The 26,212-nt window shown below is 42.7% G+C and overlaps 1 protein-coding gene across 10 annotated transcripts in view; it reads left to right on the forward strand.

Moving 5' to 3' along the window:
• LOC311253630 (uncharacterized protein) overlaps positions 1-26,212 on the forward strand; it is a 55,145-nt gene that overhangs the window by 13,527 nt on the left and 15,406 nt on the right. Inside the window, exons 4-8 of one of the 10 annotated variants that reach the window (XR_014621739.1) lie at positions 4,401-4,523; positions 7,555-7,711; positions 14,309-14,964; positions 15,479-15,607; positions 18,231-20,332. Coding sequence is in view for 2 of the 10 variants with exons in the window: in XM_084384147.1 (XP_084240273.1) it covers positions 12,968-13,086; positions 14,309-14,612; positions 14,908-14,941 (457 nt within the window). In the remaining 8 variants the exon portion in view is untranslated. Of the gene's footprint in view, positions 1-4,400; positions 4,524-7,554; positions 7,712-12,967; positions 13,087-14,308; positions 14,965-15,478; positions 20,339-26,212 lie in introns of those variants that run through there. The other 9 variants (XR_014621736.1, XR_014621737.1, XM_084384147.1 and 6 more) reach the window with 9 other exon arrangements.

Below are 26,212 nucleotides of genomic sequence, written 5' to 3' on the forward strand. Positions count from 1 at the left end.
ACGACAAGGCGGTCTCTGATCATCTCATCTTTGAGAACTCCATACTGGCAATGCTCAGCCATTTTATGCACAGCTGTAATAAACGCTTCTGCCGTTTCTCCGGGCTCCTGGCGACGTTTGTTGAATTTAGCTCTCTCGTAGATAACGTTATGCTTGCAAATGAAATGCTTGTCAAACGCTTCTTTTACTTTGTCATAGTTTTTCTTGTCCCCATCCGACAGTGCTAACGTGTTCAGAACATCATCCGCCATATCTCCCATAGTGTACACTAGGGAGTTCCCTTGATACTCTTGACTTTTTTGATTAAGTCCTGCTGCTATGCGGAATCTTTCAAAGCGTCGGCTCCAATGTGGCCAACTACCAAAGTCTCCGAAGTCAAATGCTTCTGGTGGACTAATCGAAAATAGAGAATCCATTCTGTTTTACTTTCCGAAGGCTCCCCTCTGTATCATTGACCGATGTTGTGTCAACGTAGCTTCACGTTAGCTCTGCTAGTTCACTCACTTCACTGGAGTTGGCGAAAAGTTCTCTTCCCGTCGGTAAACTGCAACGAACCTTCCGTTTACTTGCGTCGGGTAGTTGCTTTCTTATCAGAGGCGAGGACGGTCACTTCTGACACCATGTCTTGTACTTATTTGTACCTCGTAATACAACAAACGGACCAGAGACCAAGACGTGTAGTTGACTCTTTACTGAAGCATCACTTCCTATCTGAACACTCGCGCATGCGCGCTCATTACATATCCAAACCTGCTCACTACAATTCGTTCACCACAGTGCTTCCCTGTGAAATGCCGACAATCCAGCAGAAAGGATTTTTAACTGTAGGAGTCCTTGTCTTCGCAGGCAATATGCGCAGTAACCCCAAGGAAGGAGCGAAGCCTCCTGTCAGACCAGAGGTCGGTTGTAAGCGCAACACTTGCCTGAGCTTCCACCGCTTTGATGATGTCATCCTTAACCTTACTGACTAGATAAGGTATCTGCTTCTCTGTCAAGCTGGTCCTAGACACAGGAGTGTATTTGCAGTCTATGACAGAAAGAAAGTGTCTAAAATTTGGATTTTCTACTAGAGACAGGGGCAGAGAGCATCCAATGACATGGTCCTGGAGGATGGCTTGTGTAATGGCCTGTTGCCTGGATGAATGGGCATATAAGTGGATTCTTTGTGCAAAGGAAGGTATTGTCTGCTGTGTGGTGTCTGCCATTGCCAGTGATGCAGGTCCTGCTTTGTACTCCAAGTACCTGCAAAATAGGGAAAGAGACATCTGTAAGACATCTGTTCATATTCAACCACAACCAACTGTCTTGCAAGTGATATGAAAATTAAGTGTACAGTCTGTAAGGGAAATTCTCCTTTGTGAGGTTGAGAGTTGCTAAATCTCAGAAGAATTGTAGACTCAGCGTGATGAATCGGATCTCTTTAATACATGCAGCATGGAGCGAAGACCTGAAGTGTTCTCTCCCGTCTTCCAAATGTTTCTGACTTAAACACAAAACAGAGTGGGGGGTTACAACATTTCTTCCCAGAACAATGACCCCTTGATGTTTGGTGGATCGTCTCTTTCCCAGGACAGTGACCCTTTTGATACTTCATTAGAATGTAAATTTCATCTACCATCTATCATCCTGTAACACCCCAGACGAGAGGCAATTGTCTCTCGTCTGACTCTGACACTTACGGCAAAAGGGGTTTCTCCCCTTTTGCTCTCACATCCTGATATGGTGTTTACAGTATATTTCTTACTCAATGGAAAACTATTTAATTTCTCACAAGTCTAAACATCAGGTCTTTGCATTATGAAACCTAAATCCAATCCAGTATGACACATTAACAGATCATCTCTGTATTTGACTTCATCTTTTTGCATAACTGCAGCACTATGCCTGCTCCTCCTGTCAGCCAACTAACTCATGTGTATTGCTGCTGATAAGAAATGAAACCAATCTTAACAGAAAATACACTTTTGCTCTATAAGGTCTGATGTTGTTCTCTACAGAATCTGTAGCTTAAACCATTCTGCAGCTGTAGTGGCATGATAGGCTCATAGGGCCACACAGAAGTGGACTTAACCGTGTTAACCACATCACACATTATACATACATGTACCATAAGGCTGTGTGTGTGCGCGCGCTCTCACGGATTGACAGACTGTGTGCAGCGACACTGTGCCGTACCGTATCCACCCCCCCCCTTAAGACAGTGATGAAAGCCATGATCCCAAACAAAGAAAATACTTTCTTTATGTTTTACTGGATGACTGCGGTATGGAGAGTCCCACCATATGTGACGGCACAACACCTGACTTGGACATCAACTACATCGCATCTGTCACCACTATTGAAGAAGAACCCTGCTCAAGTCAGGACCCCAATGGCAGCGTAGTTGTTGGTGCTTTCCAAAAAAAAATGGCAAAAGAGTCTACAATAAGAGACACTTCTGTGTCTATTGCAGTAAGCCATATGCCAAAATTGCAAGGCATCTTGAAAGTGCACACCAAGATAAAATGGATGTGTCAAGAGCTCTTAGCTTTCCAAAGGGATCCAAAGAGAGAAAACAACAGCTAGAATATATTCGTCACAGAGGCAACTATGTTCATAATGCTGCTGTCATGGAGTCAGGGAAGGGGCAACTTGTCCCATTGAAACAGCCACCAAAAGAAGTGCAGGCAACTGATATCATGAGCTGTGCGTACTGCCAAGGACTCTTTACAAGAGAGGTTCTGTGGCGACATGTGCAAATTTGTAAACTCAAGCCTGGGTCAATCAAACCAAAGCCCGGAAAGAACCGTGTTCAGGCTCTGTGTACATACACAGGTCTTGTGCTTTTGCATATGAACAGGCACTTGTGGGAAGTTTTCAGTGCTATGAATCCCAGTCCTTTCAAAGAAATTACAAAAAAATGGCCGCGTGAGTTTGGAGAGCACATGCTCAATAAAGGTGGGATGACAGCAAAAAATCAACAGTGCACTTGAGAAAAAATGTGTGAACTGGGACGACTGCTGGCTAATGCCAGGAAATTTACATATTTACATTACACAATTTACAATAACAAAGATGGAGGATTTTATTAATTATACCTAGAGTTGGTCAGAGCTGTCAAAGTGACATGCGGCTATGAGAGCAGCACAAACACTTTTGCCATTCCGTTACTTGCAACTAAACTTGGAAACTCTCTGGTAAAAGTCAGTAAGCTCATCAAAGCTCAGGCGCTAATATCCAATGATCAGGAACTTGTGAAGCATGCCACAGAATTCCAGCAAGTGCACAGTGAAAAGTGGAATGCAATGGTTTCTGCAACAGCACTGAGGAACATTGTTGAAGCCAAGTGGAATGCACCAACTGTAATTCCCTTTACTGAAGAAATTCAAAAAACGCATCGGTTTCTAAATGACTTCCAAGGTGAATGCAGTGGTGCGCTGTCCGAACGTCCTTCTACAAAGGCCTGGATAGATCTGGCAAAGGTCTGTTTAAAACAAACCCTGCTATTCAACAGATGCAGGGAAGGATGCATTTTTGTCAAGGGACACATCTGAGCCCCATGAGGATTTGAACTGGGCACTGTCTGCAGAGCTTTTTTCCACCTCAGACATTTCTCAACGATTATCATCAGAGGAAAGCGAGGCAGACCAGTTCCAATTCTTCTGACTTAAAAAATGCTCTGTGCATTAGACATCCTTGAGAGGCTTGAGGGGTTCTTAAAGACAATTGTTACATGTTTGCGAGACCTGCAGCTATGTCACACTTCCATGGTTCAGACTGCATTCGTGGCTTTGCAAATGCGTGTGGTGCAAAGTGTCCCAAGGCATTGACATCAACCAAACTGTGAAAGCATTCTGCGACCCTTTCAACAGTCCTGAACAAGACAGACACGGAGATGGACCAACTGGCCAACTTTCCACGACATCAGACTACATCGTGAGTTCTATCGACTCGCTGAGAAGACGCTGCAACTCGCGAAGATCAGCAAAGTTTTTATGGCACTTGAGCAGGAAAGATTGGTCGAGTTCCATGACAAGAATTTGAATGAAATCACAATTGATCCAAATAGTATGTTTGATTTCCATTCTCCTTTGTCTACCATTCTTTTTGTTTGACCAGATTTATAAGCTTGGTATGTCTCCTGCAGACAAAGTTCTGGGTAGTGTTGATAAAGATGGGTGCAGAGAGGAAGGAAACCATTCACCTTCTATTGATGGTATTTTTTATTTAGTTTTTAAGTAGGTTGTTGTACCATTTATTTTTGTCTCATATTCAAGATGACGTCTTTTATGGTACATTTCCTCACAAATATAGAATTTTAAAACTTTAATCTTTTATGGCACTGAAGTGTTTTGACACTTTATGGTCAGCATTGTTACAGCACAACTGAAGAACATATCTGACTAAATTATGTATTTCAGCAGAAAATAATGTTGCAGGTAATGAGGGGGATAACATCCCACTAACACGCAAGAGACGCAAACAACCATCAGCAGAGGATGGCGCATATTCTGGAGATGGTGCTGTAAGACCTTCTTGCAAAGGTGAATTTTTACACAAGATCAGTAGATGAAAAGCGTTTGAAAATAAACAAAAGATTCCTTCCATCTTTTCAACCCTGAGTTTGGGGGTGCAGAGGCATTGTTGCTGATCAGGTAGAATAAAACAGTCACAACCTGGTATAGTTTACTGCAACCATTACTTTTACTGAAAATATTTGAATTACATTATCCCAATTCTGCTTAAATTCTTCAGTAACATTTGCAGTGAAAGATATTTCCTTGTAAGTGTGATATTATTTATTTTACTTTAAGTATAGGTAAAGTAAAAGATCAGAATACTACGCCCACCACTTCAACCAAAAATATAGAAATATAGACACTGCATTGGCTGCTGGATTGTACCTCAACGTCGCCGCCATATTTGACCTGGCAAAGACTCGCCTGTGCACGAATACAAATAAACAAGGGAACTGTGGTTTTTCTGGGTGAAAAGTGCTATAGCATTGTAATTTCTCAACTGGTTTTGAGAGTAGTAAAAAAATAGTAATAAACCATTGAATATAAAAATGGCTCATTGAAATTAGTTGAGAAATTCAAATGTTATAGTGCTTTTTAATCATAAAAAGCTCTGTAAGCTTTACTTATATACATTTACAGGCCAGTCTTGCCCAGTCTGATATGGTGGCGAAATTGATGTATTGCGGTAATAAACCAAAGTCAGTGCAGCATGTACATGTACATGCCTTTTGTAAGCAACATTAACACGTCAGACTAAATAAGAGCTTGAGTCCCTGTGAGCTTCAATAGATTAAACAGTTTAAAAGATTGGTTAATTGAGCCTTTTTTCAGGTAAATACTGGATGTAATTCAGTGACAGTGAAGAAGTTGATTGTAAATCAGTTCTAAAACATTCAAATGCATTTGCAAATGATGAATGCAAATACAGAATTTTAAAACTTGAATCTTTCATAGCACTGAAATGTTTTGACACAATTTTTTTTTTTATGGTCCGCATTGTTACAGCACAATTGAAGTATTGTCTTGTGACGAAGAGGACATCGTCACCTTGCTTTGCACACATGGCACCACGCACTTTGGACTGAGTGTGACTACAGTTTAATAATTGCACAGACACTTTAAGAGGAGCACCAGCACTTTATTGGAGATTTGCACAATACATTTTAACACTATTTTTTGCACATTTGTATGGATATGTTTATCGTATTTATTGAACGTTTATTGTCCTTGGTCGGGTCTTGGTATTGCAGGTGGGTGCTGTGTGTGCCACGCAGCTCCACCTAGAGCAGAGGGACAGAGGGTTAACAGTGCATAATAATTGTTAATTGCTTCAACAAGGAGCTAAGCTAAGAATTTGTATTGTGTTGCTCAATAAGTGCATGCAGTGAAGAAGTCAAGTGTGTTGTGTACTCACCAGTCTTGTCTTCAGGGTGTGCAGTCAAAAGGCTTCCCCCAGTAAAAGGGTAACCAAGTGTAAATTGGTGTGGGGGTGGTGGATGTGTGTATTGTATTTTAGTAAATGTAATATGAAGTGGGATGTGTATTTTTTTTGTTAGGGGAGGCAAATGAGGGTGTGTATATAGGTTACTGATTAGGTAGTGTAAATATAGGAATAAAAATGGTGGATTAAACATGTTGATAGGCAGTGGATCCCTGTGGATGGAATCTTCCAGGGTCATTAGCTGTGACACCAGCTGTCGTACTGATGTGTTTATGCTGTTTGCTGAGATGGAGGAATAAAGAACCACCTCTGTGACCCACCTTAAACCTGCCTGTGGATCATTTTTTGCTGCACCATCCAGCCGTAATTGTGGTCATTCTCACAAGTGGTGTCAGAAGCTGGGGCCCACGTTACAGCAAAGGATGCCAAGGCAGGGGAAGAAAAATGTCCAAGAAGAACCAGATGAGGGGCCCTGCGGAGCAGGTGCTCCAGACACCATGACGGATGCTAAAACAGAAGACAAGCTGGATGAATTAGCAGGTATGGTGAAATCACTCATGCGAGCACAAACGGAGAGAGACCAGCAAAGAGAGAAAGAGTCCTCACTTCAAGAACAGCGATGGAGACGCATGCAGTATCAAGTCTCCCAAATGCAGCAACAAGTTAACATGAGGAGAGAAGAACAAAGAACAGAGCCGGACACTATGGATGAGAGTCAGCGCCCACAAATAAATGACGAAAATTATGGTGATTTTGATGACCCAGATGAAATGATGAGCCAGGCAAGTTGGGTTGTCAGACAGAGGGAACTCAAGCTACTGCCATTATGTCCAGATGATGACATTGAGCATTTCTTAACAACATTTGAGAGAATGGCCCAGGTTTGTCACTGGCCTAAAGATGGATGGGCTGTGCGTCTGGTCCCTCTGCTCACCGGCAAAGCCCGCAGTGCTTGTGTTCTGATGGACATGAAAGAATCTGAAAGATATGAAAAAGCTCCCCAGACAAGAGGACATCTTCCAGACCCGCTGCATCCGGAAGGCTAAGAGAATTACCAGAGACAGCACACACCCTGGTCACTGCTTCTTTGCCCCGCTGCCCTCAGGAAGGCGCTACAGAACACTGAGCGCCCCCACAACAAGACTAAAAAACGCCTTTACCACAGAGCTGTTACACTACTGAACTCCACCCCCCTCCCACACTGAAACCCCCCCCCATCAACACACACTTACACACACACATTGCACTACTGGTCCCTTTAAGGCTTGGACTTCTTTGCACACATTTTAATTATTGTTATATTGTTGATTGTTTTCTTTATATTTTTATATTTATTTATATGTACAAGGCAGCTGGAAGGCTACTCCAACAAAATGTCATTGCCTCGACAATGACAATAAAGACTATTCTATTCTATTCAAAGTTAAAGCAGCAATTCTGGCAAAATATTAAATTACACCTGATACTTACTGCAGAAGATTCCGGTCCCTCAAGTTTGAGCCTGGTGAAACTCCAAGAGAGCTGTATGTGCATCTAAAAGACCTTTTTTGCAAATGGGTTAAGCCAGAGAAATCAACAGTTAAAGAACTAGTTGACACTATTATTCTTGAACAGTTCCTGAGGATGGTCCATGCAGAGCTGGAGATCTGGATCAGAGAGCATGACCCCAAGACAGCAGAGGAAGCTGCACGCCTGGCCGGCATCGTCACATCAGCCAGAAAAGGAAGCTGAGCTGCCACCTTTGGCTGGGAGAACCACCAGGTCCATTCAAGTAAGTCCTCTGGGGGTAAACAGGGGCTTGGTCAAGTCACGAGGTAGATGGTTTTCAAGTGATGGGCAGTTTACTCCCCAGGCCACAAGCTATGCTAAAAGTCGATGTCAGGTGTTACCACTGTAATGGTTTAGGGCATAGAAAACCATTTTGCCCAGCTTTGAGCCACACTAAACCATCTTTCCTTTATTCTGCTCCAAGGCCAGCTACAGTGGGTACAGTGAGGGACGCAGGCCATGCAGCCCCAGTTCTGATCAATTGAAAGCGTGAAATAGCATTACTTGACTCTGCAGGTTTTCAGACTGTAGTTTTGTCCGGTTTGGTCCCCAGAGATAAATGGAGTAAAGACAGATCACGGATAAGCTGTATTCATGGAGATGAGCATGTTTATCCTACAGCTGAAGTTTATCTGACTGTGGGGGGGGCAGACTTTAATGTTGCCTGTGGCATTAGCTCCAACATTGCCATACACTCCAGGCCAGTGGTTCTCAACCTTTTTAAGTCGCGACCCCCAATTCAATATGCACTGCTGTCCGCAGTTGAATACATTGTGATCTCGTTGATCTGCTCTGTACATGCGACATCTATTGCACGTCTGTCCGTCCTGGGAGAGGGATCCCTCCTCTGTGGCTCTCCCTGAGGTTTCTTCCGCATTTTTTTTTCCCTGTTAAAAGGGCCTTTTTTTTGGGGCAAGTTTTTCCTCACTCGAATCGAGGGTCGAAGGACAGAGGGTGTCGTCTCTGTACAGATTGTAAAGCCCTCTGAGGCAAACTGTGATTTGTGAATTTGGGCTATACAAATAAAATTTGAATTGATTTGACCCCCCCCCCACCCCACCCACACACAATCAATACACCGTAGGCTACGTCGAATTTACAAATCAGACAAGCACTTATGATCACACTTCAGCTATTAGTTTCTTTATCATTTTATTTTGAAACACTTTTGAATATTTTCAAACAAGAGTCTGACTTTTCACGTGAGTTACAGACCGACGATGGTCGCTACATCCCATCATATTGCTGGTAGTTGAGCCGGTTAAAATGTAAACAATTAACGCAAACTTTTTTTCTTTTTAATGAAATAAAATGATAACCAGCACATGCTAATTAGGAAGCCTTAACAAAACACACTGGGGAGAAAAACTGCCCATGTTTCATTTTAAACATCTATGTTGCTGAGAGCTTAAACATGAAAAAGAACGTCATAACATTGTGTCATAACAACAACTTAACAAGTTTTGTTAAAACAAACTCCTAACTCTATAAACGTTGTCTTCTTTTTTTTTTCTTCACAAAGCCAAATAGCTGCAACCACTATGTAATGTGATGGCTGGGCCTTTTGTTTGCCTCTTGTTTGAACAGAGCAGCTGCATTCTTGGCTTTATGTTAGACACGGCTACGCGAAGATCACTCTCAACTCTGAGGAGTCGTGATCTGTATTTGTTTTTCAGTATTCATCTGTATTTTGTTGTCATTCATCTGTATTTTGTTGTCAGTGCAGAAAAGGTCTTTTCACACAGATATGTGGATGCAAATGGAAATAGTACATCGGTTGCAGCTTTTGACAGTGCTGCGTACTTTGTTGCTACTGACAACCAGGACTCTTCCAGTGCGCATGCCGAGATAGCAGTCTGTAACGTGCGGTCAGAGGAGAGATCTAGCAGGGCGTCCTGCAGCTCTGATGGCAGGTGATGTGCGGTGGAGGTGGTGAAAGGCTGGCATATCCAGTCGTACTTTTCCGGCGTGTCATCATTTGGGAAGTACTTATTGAAACTTTCAAGCAGGCTTCTGAGGTGAGAGGCAATAATTCCTTTCATAGTTTGAATGGTGATGTCGTAACTCTCCATAAAGTCATCAAGCTCAGGGAACATTTCAACACTTCCCCCTTGCACTCGCACAGCCCACCACTTCAGCTTTCTCTTAAATGCCATGACCTTATCAGAGAGAATAAGGACATTTGTGTTTGGGCCTTGTAGGGACAAGTTTAAGCTGTTTAGTTTGTCAAAAATGCTGGCTAAATATGCGAGGCTCGTGACCCACTTTGGGTCAGTCAGATAGTCAGCAAGGGGAGAACTACAGTCTGATAAAAATATGCGGACCTCCTCACGCAGTTCAAAGAGCCTCGTTAAAACTTTGCTGTGAGAAAGCCACCTGACCTCTGTGTGAAAGAGAAGTCCTTCGTGGTCTGATCCCATTTCATGACAGAGTGTGGCAAAGAGTCTGCTTTGCAGTGGCCGTGATTTAATGAAATTGACAATCTTAACTGATGTTTGGAGGACACCTGCCAGCAAGTGCTTCCCTGTGGATCATACAGTGCAGAAATTTCACATGGGGGCTACCTCTAACACGCAGGCCCTCAAACCTTTTCTTGCCCCCTGCATAGCTCCAGCTCCATCTGTGCACACTGAGACACAGCTCTCCCATCTCAGTCTCTCTTTTTGTATGTTACTGTTGAGCTTGTTGAAAATGTCCCGTCCAGTGCATGTTCCCTCCATTGATGAGCAAAACAACATGTCCTCGTAGCTGTACCTCACAAAGGCCAGCAGCTGCGCATCTCCTGACACATCTGTGCATTCATCAATTTGCTCTTCCTCACTCTGTCAATGAGTTGCTCTTTAATGTCATTTGCTATGTCCTGAATGCGGCGCCCCACGGTGTCATTTGACAGGGGAATGGTTAAAGAGTGTTAGATATTTTCTCCCCATGCATTGCTCTTGTGATTGCTACAGCTGCGGGACGGATGAGACTCTCCGCAATCGTGTGAGCCTTTTTCGATTGAGCCACCAGATATGCGACCTCATATGAAGCTGCCAGGGCCTTAGCAGGGACTGTAGAATATTCACTCACCACTGTTTTTTGCCTTTTTAGTTCTTGCTCCCTGCGCTGAAAAAAATCAATTGGCTTATAAGTTAAGCTGCTGTGTTTTGTCTCTAAATGTCTTTTTAGTTTTGCTGGCTTCAAGCTCTCAGTGCCATATGTTTCTCAGGTGGTGGTTCTGGTGGCTGATCTTGGGACCCCTGCTGCTGCTGCTGACTGTCTTGTGCTGGAACACTTTTTCTTTTAAGCCATCGCTCCATTTTTCCAGCTAGCAAACTTGCTGCAGCTGTGGCTAAAACAACAACGCGCCTTTTTTCTCTCTCTTTTTCTTTTTTTATTTCCCCCCACGGTGAGAGGCGGGGTAGAGAGAGAGCCGTGTCTGTATGTGTGAATGAGAAGGGCAGACATGCAACTGGTTTTGAGTAATAAAATGCCTGTTTGAGACCAACCGCTCGTCGTCCTTGTAACATCCGGTTGGACGCTCATTATTTTGCGCATTTATATTTTTCCAAAATGATTTGGCAACCCCCAGAAATCATCTCGCGACCCCAATTGGGGTCAGGAATGGCTGCTCTAGGCGATGATGTACCCACACTCTATGACCTTATGACCCCGCCAATATGCAAACCTGACGGGAGCAGTGAGGAGGATCAGAGTTCAGTAGCCGATTTCAGTGAGCCATTGAGTGATTCAGTCACATTGCCTGTGTCACCACCAGAGTGCAGAGGGAGTCCTCAGAGAGCTGCCTTTCTTTGAGGTAGACTGGGAAGCAGGGCCAGTTAAACCTCACAAGTCACAAGCACAGTGAAGACGGGAGAAGCTAAAGGGTTCACTTAGACAAGGAGCACAAAGCTCTCCTTAACCACCAGAACTGCTTGATTTTGAGTTTCCCCCAGATTTGAGCTCACTGCAAAAACAAGATGTGACACTGAAGCAGTAGTTTGAAAAGGTGACAGATGTGGAGGGTGTTCAACAAAATAACCCAAGCTGTTTAGATGATGACACCTACATGGTGAAGGAGGGTCTTCTCTATCAGAAAAGGGGAAAAAAATGAGACTTTAGCACTGCCACAACAGTTCAGACAGAGAGTTATGGAGATGGGGCATTCAATTCTATGGGCAGGTCACCTGGCTTTCCAGAAAACTCTGAACAGGATTGGAAGCTGCTTTGTTTGGCCAGGGATGTACACTCAAGTCTCTCAGTGCTGTGCTTCCTGTGAAACCTGCCAACTAACCTCTGCTAGAGGAGTTACACGTACCCAATTACAGTCTTTGCCCATCATTGATACACCTTTTGAGAGGATAGGCATGGACATTGTAGGCCCATTTGAGAAAAGTTCCTCAGGCCACCTTTACATTTTGGTCATGTGCGACTATGCCACACGGCACCCTGAAGCCTTCCCTCTCAGGTCTTTCAAAGCTAGACAAGTAGCAGATTGCCTTTTACAACTTTTTTCTAGAGTAGGCATACCCAAGGAGATTTTAACAGACTGTGGGACGGATGGGCTGATGGAGCGCTATAACCAGACACTGAAAAACATGCTGCGCAAGTTTGTGTCTCACACAGGTTCGGATTGGGACTGCTGGCTGCCATACCTGCTGTTTGCGTACAGAGAGGTCCCATAAGCATCTACGGGCTTCTCTCCGTTTGAACTGTTGTATGGGCACCAGGTGAGAGGACCGCTGGACCTGCTGAAAGATTACTGGGAGAGTTCGAAGCCAGAAGGAGAAAATGTGGTAGCATATGTGGTAAAAATGAGGGAGAGACTGGAGAAGATGATGGCGCTTGTACATGAACACATGGAGTCGGCTCAACAAAACCAGAAGGTGTGGTATGATCAAAAGGCCAGAGAGCGGGTCTTTCATCCAGGCCAAAAAGTACTGTTGTTGTTGTTGCCAACCAGTGAAAGCAAGTTGCTGACTAAGTGGCATGGACCATATGAAATCAGCAAACGTGCGGGTAAGGTCACACATGAACTTTTTATGCCGGACAGGTTTAAAAGATACCAGACTTTTCATGTTAACCTGCTTGAGGAGGTCCAGGTGCGTTCAGAGCCTGTGCACCAGCAGCTTTTGGTCCGTGAGGTGCAGGAGGAGGATACTGTTGACAAGTTCTTCCCAGCTACCACCACAACAGCAGAGGGCCCAGAAGTGGACCTGTCACATCTGTCTCTCACCCAGCAGGCAGAGGCGAAGCCCCTGCTTGACCCAGAACTCTTCAGGGAGACACCAGCTTTCACCTGACTGGTGCAGCACAGGATTCGGCTGAAGGGAGATGCCCCAGTGCAGTAGAAAAGCTACAGGATTCCTGAGCGGTTGATTCCTCTGCTGCAAAAGGAAATTAGGCTGATGTTGGAGCTGGGAATAACAGTGAGTGGCAGGCCCATTGTATTGGTCCCAAAGAAAGATGGTACTCTCAGATTTTGTATTGATTTCAGATACCTGAATACAGTGTGCAGCTTTCGGTACATCACCACACTGGACCTCAGCAAGGGCTACTGGCAGGTTGCCTTAGCACCAGATGCCAAGGAGATGACAGCTTTCAGAACACCATTTGGTATGTATCTGTTTAAGGTCATGCCATTTGGTCTCCAGGGGGCGCCAGCCACGTTTTAAAGACTAATGGACCATGTTTTGAGGGATTTATCTGACTGTGTGGCTGCATATTTGGATGATGTAGTTATTTTCAGCCAATCATGGGAGGAGCATATGGTGCACCTGCAACAGGTGCTGCAGAAAATAGAGGCACCCCCATCTACCCCTCAGACACTGTCATTAAGTTTGCCGATGACACGACTGTAGTTGGCTTGATCTCAGAGGAGGATGAGACAGCTTACAGGCATGAGGTGGATCATCTCATACAGTGGTGCGGAGCAAACAACCTCATCCTCAACACCTCTAAAACCAAGGAGATGATCGCTGACTTCTGTAGGACTAAGGTGGAACCGTACGCACCCCTCCACATAAATGGGGAGACGGTGAAGGATGTAGAAAAGCTGAAGTTTCTGGGAGTCACACTGTCGAACCAGCTGGCATGGACGAACAACACCATGCAGCTGGTCAATAAAGCTCAACAGAGACTTTTTCCTGAGGAAACTGAAGCGGGCCAAACTACTCCTCAACTTCTACAGAAGCACCATCGAGTCCATCCTGACCACCAGCGCCACAGTGTGGTACGCCAGCTGTACAGCCGCGGAACGCTACAGTCTCTATCGTGTGGTGAAGGTGGCTCAGCGCGTCATCAGGTTGAAGCTCCCCGAACTGGACACCATTTACACAAAAAGGCTCAACAAGAAAGCCCTCAGCATCCTTAGAGACACCCCACACCCGGTCACTCCATGTTTGAGCTGTTACCATCTGGCAGAAGGTTCAGGACAATCAGAACCAAAACAAACAGACTAAGAAACAGCTTCTACCCCAGAGCTGTTGCCTACATCATCCCACTTCTATCATAACAGTCACTGTTATACACACGCATTTTATACATGCTGCTGCTATCACTTATTATTATTATTATTATTATTATTATCATTATTTGAAGCTGCACTGATACCTTTCTGCTGCACAGACATTGTATTTTATATATACTGCTGCTCTTGTCTTGTTTTGTTGATCTCCATGTGTGCCTTTTATGTTTTTTAATTTTTTTTAATATATGTTTTATATTGTCTAACTAATTGTCTTTTACCGAGAATAGTCTAACAAAGTTTCATTGTACACCCAGTATAATGACAATAAAAGATTAATTCATTCATTCATTCATTCATTCATTCATTCAGACGGACACTTTTGGAGTGGGCCTGGGAGCAGTGTTTCTGCAGGAGGTGGAAGGAGAGGAGGTGGTGGTGGAAGGAGAGTCGGAAGCTGCTGGACAGAGAGACAAAGGTACTCTACAGTGGAAAAGGAGTGCTTGGCGATGAAGTGGGCCATCGACACCCTCAGATATTATCTGCTGGGGCGGCACTTCTTCCTGGAAACTGATCATCGGTCTTTGCAGTGGCTTTATCGCATGAGGGATGCCAACATGCACATCGCTAGGTGGTACCTGGCCCTGCAGCCCTATGACTTCACGGTGCACTACAGGTCAGGGAAGTCAAATGTGGTGGCGGACTGTCTGTCCAGAATGTCAGAGGAATGAGGTACTGTTCTCTTTGGGGAGAGGGAGGAGGAAATCTGACGAAGAGCACATCGTCACCAGGCTTTGCACACATGGCACCACGCACTATGGACTGAGTGTGACTACATATGCAGAGGAGCAACAGCACTTTATTGGAGATTTGCACAATACATTTTAACACTGTTTTTTGCACATTTGTATGGATATGTTTATCGTATTTATTGAACGTTTATTGTCCTTGGTCGGGTCTTGGTTTTACAGGTGGGTGATGTGTGGGCCACGCAGCTCCACCTAGAGCAGCGGGACAGAGGGTTAAAGGTGCATATTAAATGTGTTAATTCCTTCAACAAGGAGCTAAGCTAAGAATGTGTATTGTGTTGCTCAATAAGTGCATGCAGTGAAGAAGTCAAGTGTATTGTTTACTCACCAGTGTTTGTCTTCAGGGTGTGCAGGCAAAAGGCTTCCCCCAGGAAAAAAGACAAAGTGGGATGTGTATTTTTGTTGTTAGGGGAGGCAAATGAGGGTGTGTATTTGTTACTGATAAGGTGGTGTAAATATAGGAATAAAAATGGTGGGTTAAACATGTTGATAGGCAGTGGATCCCTGTGGATGGAATCTTCCAGGGTCATTAGCTGTGACACCCTATAAATGGGGGCCATTTTAACAACCTGGGGGAGGTGGTACTGATGTGTTATGCTGTTTGCTGAGGTGGAGGAATAAAGAACCACCTCTGTGACCCACCTTAAACCTGCCTGTGGATAATTTTTTGCTGTACCATCCAGCCGTAATTGTGGTCATTCTCACGTCTGACTGAATATTTTGTATTTCATAGAACCATCAGCAGAGTAAACTATTGCAGCTGATGAGGGGGATAACATCCCACCAACACACAAGAGACGCAAACAACCATCAGCAGAGGATGGAGCATCTGGAGTCGGTGCCAGGAAACCTTCTTCCAAAAGTGAATTTTGAAACATTTTCATTTATTTGGAGTAACATAAGTAGATCTGGGTGTGTAAAATAAATTTAAAAAACGCACGCCTCAGTCTGGTGGCACCCTAGTACATTTAGTCAAGTAATGTATTTAATTACAAATTTGAGATACTTGTACTTAAATTTAGCCTTTTCTTTTCATATTACTTTTAAAGTTCCACTTTACTACATCTTAGAAGCAAATATTGCACTTTTTACTCCACTACATTTATCTGACAGCTATAGTTATTACCAGTTACACTGGAAATTATTATTTTTTTGCACAAAAATGAAGGGCTTATACAATATGGTTTGTTATAAATTCAAGTATTCATCAGTTTTTACATATATTGCTTATATTTGATTAATCAGTTGATTGACAGAAAATTAATTGATAACAATTTTGATAGTGGTTTCAGTTATTTTTCCAGTAAAATCATGTGGTTGCCGCTTTACAGCTGGTATGACATTTGCTGCGTTTCCTTTAAATCATTTCATTGTATTTATAATGTTCAGGTTTGGACTGGACATTGTGAAGGTGTCACTTGGGCCTCTGGCTTACTGTGACCACAGTTCTCAATATTTTTACCGATCAAAGGATTAATGGAGAAAACAACCAGCATGAAAATAACCATCGGTTGCTGTCCTAAACAAAATATTACAAAATCCTACCTTTACGTTATTGTAATCATTCTTAATGCCGGTCATCGGGTCAGAATTTCTGTTATCTGGTTAGATTAGTCATAAAATGGAAACTATTTTTCATGGTGGAGTGCTGAGGATGAATCGAGTCTCACAGCCTGTGGAAAGAAGCTTCTTGTTAGTCTAGTGATGCAGCACTAAAACAAACAAGCTGGTCAGGCCTGGTATTATTTGTTGTGAGCGCCTGTTCATAAGTGGACAGCTCCAAGTACAGGTGTGAATGCCTTAGGATTTTATGACTCAGACCGCAGTCAGTGGTGGTCTTGGCCACACGTGACCACATTCTTTTAGCACTGTGTAAGCACGTGTCCTGGACCAGATTGAAGCACCGCCTGTTCAACTGATATTTTCTGTAGAGTGCTGATCACACTAAGACTCATTATGGGCATAGCCCCTTCAGAAACGTCCATAATGCAAAATAATTAATAGAATAAATGTCTGAGGTAAAACACAGCCCTCTATGCACTCTCCCCTCTCCTCCTCTCCTCTCCTTAGCAGCGGCGGTTAAATTTCAACAGTGGGGGGGACCCCTGGTGGAACGAGGAAGATGTAAGACACGTTTCACAGAGGCTCCGCTGGAATGATATTTTTTTTTTTTACACTTTTATATTACACTTTTGTATTTTTTCTGCCAGCTTTAAGCCTTAATACTGCAGCCTTTTACTATAGGTAAACTTATTTTTTTACTTGCGGACACTCTATGATGGCAGGCCGAGGGAGAAATGATGCTTCTAAAACAGGCTGCGACAGGCCCCAGCCATCACCTGAGCAGCTAGATGCTAATGCTAATGCCACTGTGGCGAGAGCGGGTCTGAGTGTGTGTTTGTGTGAGCGTGTGTATGTGTAGTGTGTGTCGTCAACAACGCCACCTGGGATTTTAACCCAGGAAATAGCCATACAAGGCCAACACTAGGGCTGCAACTAACGATTATTTTGGTTGTCGACTAATCTAACGATTATTTTTTCGATTAGTCACAATTATTTTCGACTTTACCTCATATTCTCAGAGCAAATTAAAAACCCATGAAACATGTATTTGAAAACATAATATTTTGAAACAACTGCATTTTTAAATTGTTATTTTAATGAAACATAAATTGACAAAATAATACATTAAAGTGCAAGTTGTGATAACAAAAACATAATGTACAAATAACTTTACTATACTATAACTATACCTTTTTGAAATAGTGCTGCCAAGTCCAAAATTTCAAATAAAACTAGTAAATGTAAATAAAATTAAAAAAAATCCAGTACAAATGACTGTATAATTCACAAATTCTTCAAATTGCAATGCAGGAATGTGAGCATATCAACATACTCAGGTGTGAGGCTGGCTCTCTTCTTGGAGGTTATGTTCCCAGCAGCTGAGAACAGTCGCTCAGAAGGAGTAGAAGTGGCAGGAATGCACAAGAATGACCAGGCTAATGATGCAAGACTTGGATATTTTGCTTCATTTGACTTCCACCAAGATAGGGGATTAAAGTACATCAGTACCTGCAATGGGACAACAGATGAAAATTAGGCTTGTGAAAAAGTATGGCATGTTACAGTTGATGTTAAATGTTAATTAATAAGAACTGTTCTTATTTAAACACATAAATCTTGCCTCGTTGGTGATAGCTTGGTTGTGAGCATCCTGTTCAGCAGTCTCACTGTCAGTATCTGTTGAGGAGTCACATCCAAACAGTGAATCAAGAGACCCATTTGAAGTTCTCTTAGCACATGTAATGGCTTCCTCATTCTCACTGGCACACTGCCTCTTTGCAGTTTCTTCTTGCATGGACTGTAAGGCAAGAGATTGGACTTTACTTTGAAATTTCTGACACCAGGTTCAGTGTTCAGTTTCTGAAAACGCGGGTCCAGTGCAGCTGCAATGATCTGTGTGTTTGTGTTGTCATCTTTGACAGTGACTTCTCTGGACCAGCGTGCAGTTGTCTCCTGTGAAGCAGCTGCCTGGAATGCCAGAAACAGAAGCTGTATCATAGGTGGTCTGAGTGGACTTCTGAAGCCCTCTGACCAGAGGAGGCAGGGCAGAGGCGGTAGCATAGGTTTCACCACTCAGGTAGACAGTGGCACTTTCAAAGGCCTGAAGAGCTTTTGCCAGTTTCTCAAGCAAGGCCGACTGGTCTGGTTTCAGGTCGAGATGCTGTTTCCCTTTCTGTGTTACTGTTTGGGTTAGACAATGTTGCAGTCAGCGGCCATCTCTGTTCTAGCAGACGAGTCACCATGTAAAAGGTGCTATTCCACCTAGTAGAGACATCTTGGATAAATTTCTTCTCTGGGATTCCCATTTGTTTCTATTTGGTCTTCAGCTTGCTTGAGGCTAGTTCACTTCTTTTGAAGTGCTCTACAAGACACCTCGCTGCTCCTAGTGTTTTAGTGATCTGAGGATGTTTCAGAGCATGACCGATCACCTATTGTGGCCAAGTGTGGCCTGCACAGCGGACTGAATTCCACCCATGCTTTTCTTTCAAAATGTTTGCAGCCAGCACTGTGTCAACATTGGAGCCATTGTCATGGACAACAGCCACAATCTTGCTAGCAGGGACCTCAAACCTTGCCATGGCATACTCAATCCATGCAGCAATGTTAACTCCAGTGTGTCGTTCTTCCAGTGGCATGGTGGTGAGGCAGAAGCTAGTGAGTTCCCAGTCATCACTTAAAGTGACAAGTGATGCCAAAATATGCCTCTGTGGCAATACTGGTCCAGGCATCAGCTGTCAGGGCAATCTTGCTCTTAGTTGATTTAAGGACGTCTATAAGATAGATTAATGTTGAGTCGGTGTGTAGCTATGCCAAAACAATGTCGGACACCGTAGTTTTCTCCGGGCCCCTGCCAAACCTAACCAGTGATGACATGTTCAGCCGCATGTCATCATTCAACCGCTGGCTGTCAAGGTGGTGTCCAGCAAACGATGTGGGCTTTGTTGATAATTGGCGGACTTTCTGGGGAAAACCTGGTCTCATTAGGAGAGACGGCATCCATCCCACTTTGGACGGAGCGGCTCTCATCTCTAGAAATTTAACCCATTTCATTAGCCAACAACCAGCCTGACAACCCAGAGTTGAGACCAGGAGGCAGAGCTGCAGTCTTACACGCTTCTCTGAGCTTCCATTAGATCAGTTGCTCCATTGAGACTGTGTCTGCCCCCCGACCACCTAAATTAATTAAATTAATCAAATCAAAAGTCCACAGAAGAGGAGTTGTGCATGAAAATCTAATAAAAATTAACAGCAACTCTGCAATCTCAAAACAAGACAAGAGAATTAAATGCGGACTCCTAAATATCAGATCCCTGTCATCGAAAGCTGTACTAGTAAATGACTTAATTTCAGACTGTAATATTGATTTATTCTGTCTTACTGAAACTTGGCTGCATCCTGAAGAATATGTCAGCCTGAATGAATCCACTCCACCCAGTCATATTAATACTCACATTCCTCGAGGCTCCGGCCGAGGAGGTGGTGTTGCAGCTATTTATGACTTAAGTCTGTCAATCATTCCTAAACCTAAATTAAATTATAACTCATTTGAAAGCCTTGTTCTGAGTCTTTCACATCCAACGTGGAAAACTTTACAGCCAGTTCTATTTGTTGTAGTGTATCGAGCACCTGGTCCTTACTCAGAGTTTTTATCTGAATTCTCTGAGTTTTTATCAAGTATAGTCCTCAAATCAGATAAAGTAATTATTGTAGGTGATTTTAATATTCATGTGGATGCCGTTAATGATAGCCTTAGTACTGCATTTATCTCATTATTAGACTCCATTGGCTTCTCTCAGTGTGTACATAAACCAACTCACTGTTTTGACCACACCCTTGACCTTGTTCTAGCTTATGGTATCGAGATTGAAAATCTAACAGTTTCTCCACAGAATCCTCTTTTATCAGACCATCACTTAATAACTTTTGAAGTTCTATTACTGGACTACACACCATTAGGCAAAAACTCCTTCACTAGATGTCTATCTGATAGTGCTGTAGCTAAATTTAAGGAAATTATACCGCTGGCACTAAATTCAATGCCATGTCTTAATATAATAGAGGACTCCTCCGCTAACCTCAGTTCCTCACAAATCGATCATCTTGTTGATAGCACTGCAGGCTCATTGCGAACAACACTGGACTCTATTGCCCCCCTGAAAAGGAAACCTATAAAGCACAGGAGGTTAGCACCCTGGTATAACTCGGATACCCGCAAATTGAAGCAAACATCACGGAAATTTGAAAGGAAATGGCGTTCCACCAACTTGGAAGAATCCCGCTTAGCCTGGAAAGATAGCCTTAAAATATATAGGAAGGCCCTCCGCAATGCCAGAGCAAGCTATTACTCGTCATTAATAGAGGAAAACAAAATCAACACCAGGTTTCTTTTCAGCACTGTAGCCAGGCTGACAGAAAGTCACAGCTCTACTGAACCATGTATTCCTACAACGCTCAGTAGTAATGACTTCATGAGCTTCTTTAATGATAAAATTTTAACTATTAGAGACAAAATCCATCATCGCTTGCCCTCAACTGGCACTATTGTATCTTTAAACACAGGAACCTCAGAAACAGTTGTAAATTCTGACTTATATTTAGACTGCTTCTCTCCCATCGACCTCCACCAACTAACTTCGATGGTTTCTTCATCTAGACCAACAACTTGTCTCCTAGACCCCATCCCAACTAGGTTGCTGAAAGAAACTTTACCTTTAATTAGCACATCTCTACTAGAAATGATCAACCTGTCTCTATTAACAGGATACGTACCACAATCCTTTAAACTAGCTGTAATTAGACCGCTCCTTAAAAAGCCTAATCTTGACCCAGAAGCTTTAGCCAACTATAGACCTATATCCAACCTCCCTTTCCTCTCCAAGATCCTTGAGAAAGCGGTCGCCAACCAGCTATGTGACTTTCTTCATAAAAATAGTTTATATGAGGATTTTCAATCAGGTTTTAGAGCACATCATAGCACAGAGACGGCACTGGTGAAAGTTACAAATGACCTCCTCATCGCTTCTGACGAATGACTTGTCTCTGTCCTGGTCTTACTAGATCTTAGTGCTGCATTTGATACCATTGATCATCACATTCTACTACAGAGACTGGAACACTTAATTGGCATTAAAGGACCCGCATTAAACTGGTTTATGTCCTATTTATCGGATCGATTTCAGTTTGTACATGTTAATGATGAGTCATCCCTGTATACCAAGGTTAGTCATGGTGTTCCTCAAGGCTCCGTGCTTGGACCCATACTATTCACCTTATATACGCTCCCTCTAGGAAATATAATTCGGAAACACTCCATAAACTTTCATTGTTATGCAGATGATACACAGTTATACCTATCAATAAAGCCAAATGAAACTAATCAGCTTACTAACCTCCATGCATGTCTCAAGGACATTAAGACCTGGATGACCTGCAATTTTCTGCTGTTAAACTCAGATAAAACCGAAGTTATAGTACTTGGTCCTAAACACCTTAGAGATGCATTATCTAATGATATAGCGAGTTTGGATGGCATTAACTTGGCCTCCAGCACCACCGTCAGGAATCTGGGAGTTATCTTTGATCAAGATATGTCCTTCAACTCCCACATAAAACAAATTTCAAGGTCTGCATTTTTTCATCTATGTAACATTGCAAAAATCAGGCCCATCCTGTCTCAAAAAGACGCAGAAAAGCTAGTCCATGCATTTGTTACGTCCAGGCTGGACTATTGTAATTCTCTATTATCAGGCTGCCCTAACAAGTCTCTAAAGAGTCTCCAGCTGGTCCAGAATGCTGCAGCACGTGTACTGACAGGAACTAAGAAAAGAGATCATATTACTCCTGTATTGGCCTCTCTGCACTGGCTCCCTGTAAAATCAAGAATAGAGTTTAAAATCCTTCTCCTCACTTACAAAGCTGTTAATGGTCAGGCACCATCATATCTCCAGGAGCTCATACTACCCTATCACCCAACTAGAGCATTACGCTCCCAGAACGCAGGATTACTTGTAGTTCTTAAAGTCTCCAAAAGTAGAATGGGAGCCAGAGCCTTCAGTTATCAAGCTCCTCTTCTGTGGAACCATCTTCCTGTTTTGGTCCGGGAGGCGGACACCCTCTCTACCTTTAAGAATAGACTTAAGACCTTCCTCTTCGATAAGAGCTTATAGTTAGGGCTGGGCCAGGACAGGCCCAGGCCTGTCTTGGACCAGCTCTTAGTTATGCTGCTATAGGCCTAGTCTGGGGGACAATGACACACTGAGCTTCTCTCTCCTCCCCTCTCCTCTCCTCTCCATCTGTATACATTATGCCTGTATACATGCCCCATCTCTGCATGTCACTGACTTACTTCTTCCCCGGAGTCCTTGTGCTTTCTAGTCCTACAGGCTCCCATGGATCCTGGCCGCGCCCGGGTCGTGGATCGTGGATGCGCCCACTGCTATGGCCCTGCCTGATCGTGGATGCGCCTACTGCTATGGCCCTGCCTGATCGTGGATGCGCCTACTGCCATGACCCTGCCTGACACCCACCACTACTGTCTCTAATATTAGTCACATCTCTGTTACATACGTTCCACTACTATTATTGTAATGCATTACTACATACCATCCTTACCATTAATCACTACTACTGTTATCACTAGTAATCACATTTCCATGTGCATTTCATTATTATTGCTGTAATACATCTTAATGTACTTTCACTCCTGTCAACCATCGCTTATAATTGAATACATTGTGATCTCGTTGATCTGCTCTGTACATGCGACATCTATTGCACGTCTGTCCGTCCTGGGAGAGGGATCCCTCCTCTGTGGCTCTCCCTGAGGTTTCTTCCGCATTTTTTTTTTCCCTGTTAAAAGGGCCTTTTTTTTGGGGCAAGTTTTTCCTCACTCGAATCGAGGGTCGAAGGACAGAGGGTGTCGTCTCTGTACAGATTGTAAAGCCCTCTGAGGCAACTGTGATTTGTGAATTTGGGCTATACAAATAAAATTTGATTTGATTTGATGTCATTGACTATCATGTTGACGATGCTTTCTGTCAAGACTTGAGCCATTGGAGGGGTTCATGTGCCTCTTCTGACAACAAAGTCATCTACACGCCTTTTCTTGGCACTGGAACTACTAAAAGAGAGAACAAAACAGAATTGTGTATCATTTAAGAAGCTGAAATCTATGCATCATCACGTTGTCATGCCTGATAGTAATTATTACAGTTTTTAATTGATTACATATCTTACAAATGAATTATTATTGTTATAAATCATTGCATTAAGTGGAGGTTTACTATTCAGTGTCTTATCCAATTTATATTATTACTGTTTTGTACTGATTTAATATCCTACACATGAATTATTACTGATATTGTTGCTGTCAGACAAAAACCTCTTATTTGCAAATTTGACTTTTTTCGACTATTTTTTTATAATCGATTTTACTGGCCACCCTTCACGTCTGTATACATTATTAACCAATGAATGTATTCAAAGAGCTTATCTCCAGCCGGCCTCTTGTCATGTTATGATGCACGGCAGAGCTTGGGTTCACAACAACCGCAGTTGTTGTTGTCATTCGAGATCTGTTGCATTTTTAATAACTTTGAATTTTAATAAATCACTTTTTGGTTGCACACTATTGGATGAATATGTCCATTTCCGTTCTATTTGCTCGTAGGTTTGTAGCTTACTACCTACAGTTGGTACTAGTTTCAAATAGAGGTTTCCCTCACGGAAAGCGTGATTCACGCGTTGCGTGAAATTGTAGGTCACATTGTAGCCACTAGGTGGAAGCATCATACTGAAATGCAGCTCAAAAGATTTGGGGATAATTCCACATTTGACCACAACATAGCTGCAATGGAGAGTGGCGCTGTTCATAGGCCATAGGCTACTTAATTTGCAGCTGTGGTCGAGAGAGCTAGAGAGTGAATGGAGAGAGGGAGCGCTACGCCGGTAAATCAGATCAATGTTGTTTTTTATTGTTTCACAGTGGTTACGTTCAACAGGATCAGTGGTTCTCATGGGGGTCCTGTCCCCCTCCATATTTTTGATCTCTCCTGTAGCCTGGCCGGGTCTGGCTCTAAGTTTTAGCAAATTGTCTCATATCTATTTTCTGCAAGTTCTCGTGAATGTAACAATCCACTTATAGCCCACGATCGCTCGTTTAAACAGTCTCTAAGCTGCTTCGGTCGTGCCAGCAGCCTGGACCCGATGCAGCTGGACTCACGAGCGGAGCATTAATGCACATCTGTCTGCAGCTGCTCCAAACACACAATTTGAAGGGACAGATTAGATGTTAATTTTGTTAACAGTGACTTTGTTGATACTACTTTAATCGTAGAATGGAGCCACAACGGGCTGATTTCAGCCAAGAGCAGCAGGTTGTTTTAATGGAAAGTAGGCTATGAGCGATACAAAAAAGCTGATCACAGCCTGAAGCAACAGTGTTGCTGCAAATATAACAAGAGGAGGCTGCTTTTAATTTCTGACAGCTGAACATTGCGCTTTTAAATATGAAGCTTACCCAAACAAAAAACTAGAGCAACAACTGTCATTTTTTAAATTGTGTTTTCATATATTTCACCGATTGTAATAGAATGCGAGTGTGTTTTATTGAAAGCGAGACTGGGTGTGTGTATGAAAATCGCTACAGTGAACTGGTGCTTTGGTTTTTAGGTGCTCTACAATCTCATAGTTTCAAAGAAAATGGATTGATTGATTTATACTTAACGAAATGAAACGAAAACAATATATATTATATTACTATATTGTTGCAACTTTAGAAAATATAATCCAGGGGAAAAAAGGCTTACAAACATGGACCAAAACAGCTCAGTAATACGCACAAAAATCCAAAAGAAACGAAAATGAACTAAAAAAAATAACTAAACATCATGAAGTGGTCTCAATCTGTGTTTTACGCATGCCTCTGTGCATCTGGCACATGTGTCTTGGAGTTCTGAATGGAGGCTGTATGTTCAGCTCCCCTTACATGTGAAATTTATTACATGAAACACGACGAAATTTCTTCACTTATGAACTGAAAAGTGTGAGGAGAGCTACTGTAGGAACCGGTTTTTCTGTTCAAAGCAAACAGCTGTGTGAAGTACTGTGGGGGGCAGGACTTTTGTCTGACAATGTACTTGAGTGAAGTATCCACAAACACACCCATTGGTCAGTGTAAGTGTGACTCCATCTCTTTTTACTTTTTAAACACACACTAAAATTATGGAGCGTGAGCATGTAGTTGACGCGTGTCTTAGGCCACAAAAACTCCACAGTTCTTTCTCACGTGGGTTTATTGAAACCTTTATTCAAGTTACAACAAAAAATAAAACTGTAGCAATCCAAAATCAGGCAATAATCATTAGCACGGTCAAAAACTAGTGTGCTCTCCTCGCCTCCATAATCATCACTGAACCAAAGTACGCACGCATCACGGTACGCACATCTCAGCCAATAAGAAGAGCGCAGTTGTTATTAACTAATAGGCACTCTTATAGCCTCAAATATACAAAATCAGAATAAATCCAACAAATCTAAATTATTTATCACCTTATGTGTAATATACAAAATGGCTCCAACAGTCAGAGATAAATGGAGGATGCTAATGTGTTACATTGTGTCCAGCTGTCGTCACAGCAATTATTACAAGCACACCTATTGGTCAGAGATAAATGGAGGCGCTAATATGTCTATTAAGCTCATTACTTTCAATAGAGCCGAGAAGATGGAACATAGGAAAATATTTTTCATTCTAGTTTTAGAGGCTGCATTTAAAAAAAATATATATAAAAAAATAAAGTTATTACTTTACATCACGTTCATAAGATGTGTAGTGACTGGAATTCAGACTTCCCAAAAATATAAGATATATACATGCACTGTAAAAAAAAATCCGTAGAATTTA

Source organism: Pagrus pagrus, assembly GCF_965226575.1.
Source record: "Pagrus pagrus genome assembly, contig: HAP1_SCAFFOLD_25, whole genome shotgun sequence".
NCBI lineage: Eukaryota > Metazoa > Chordata > Actinopteri > Spariformes > Sparidae > Pagrus > Pagrus pagrus.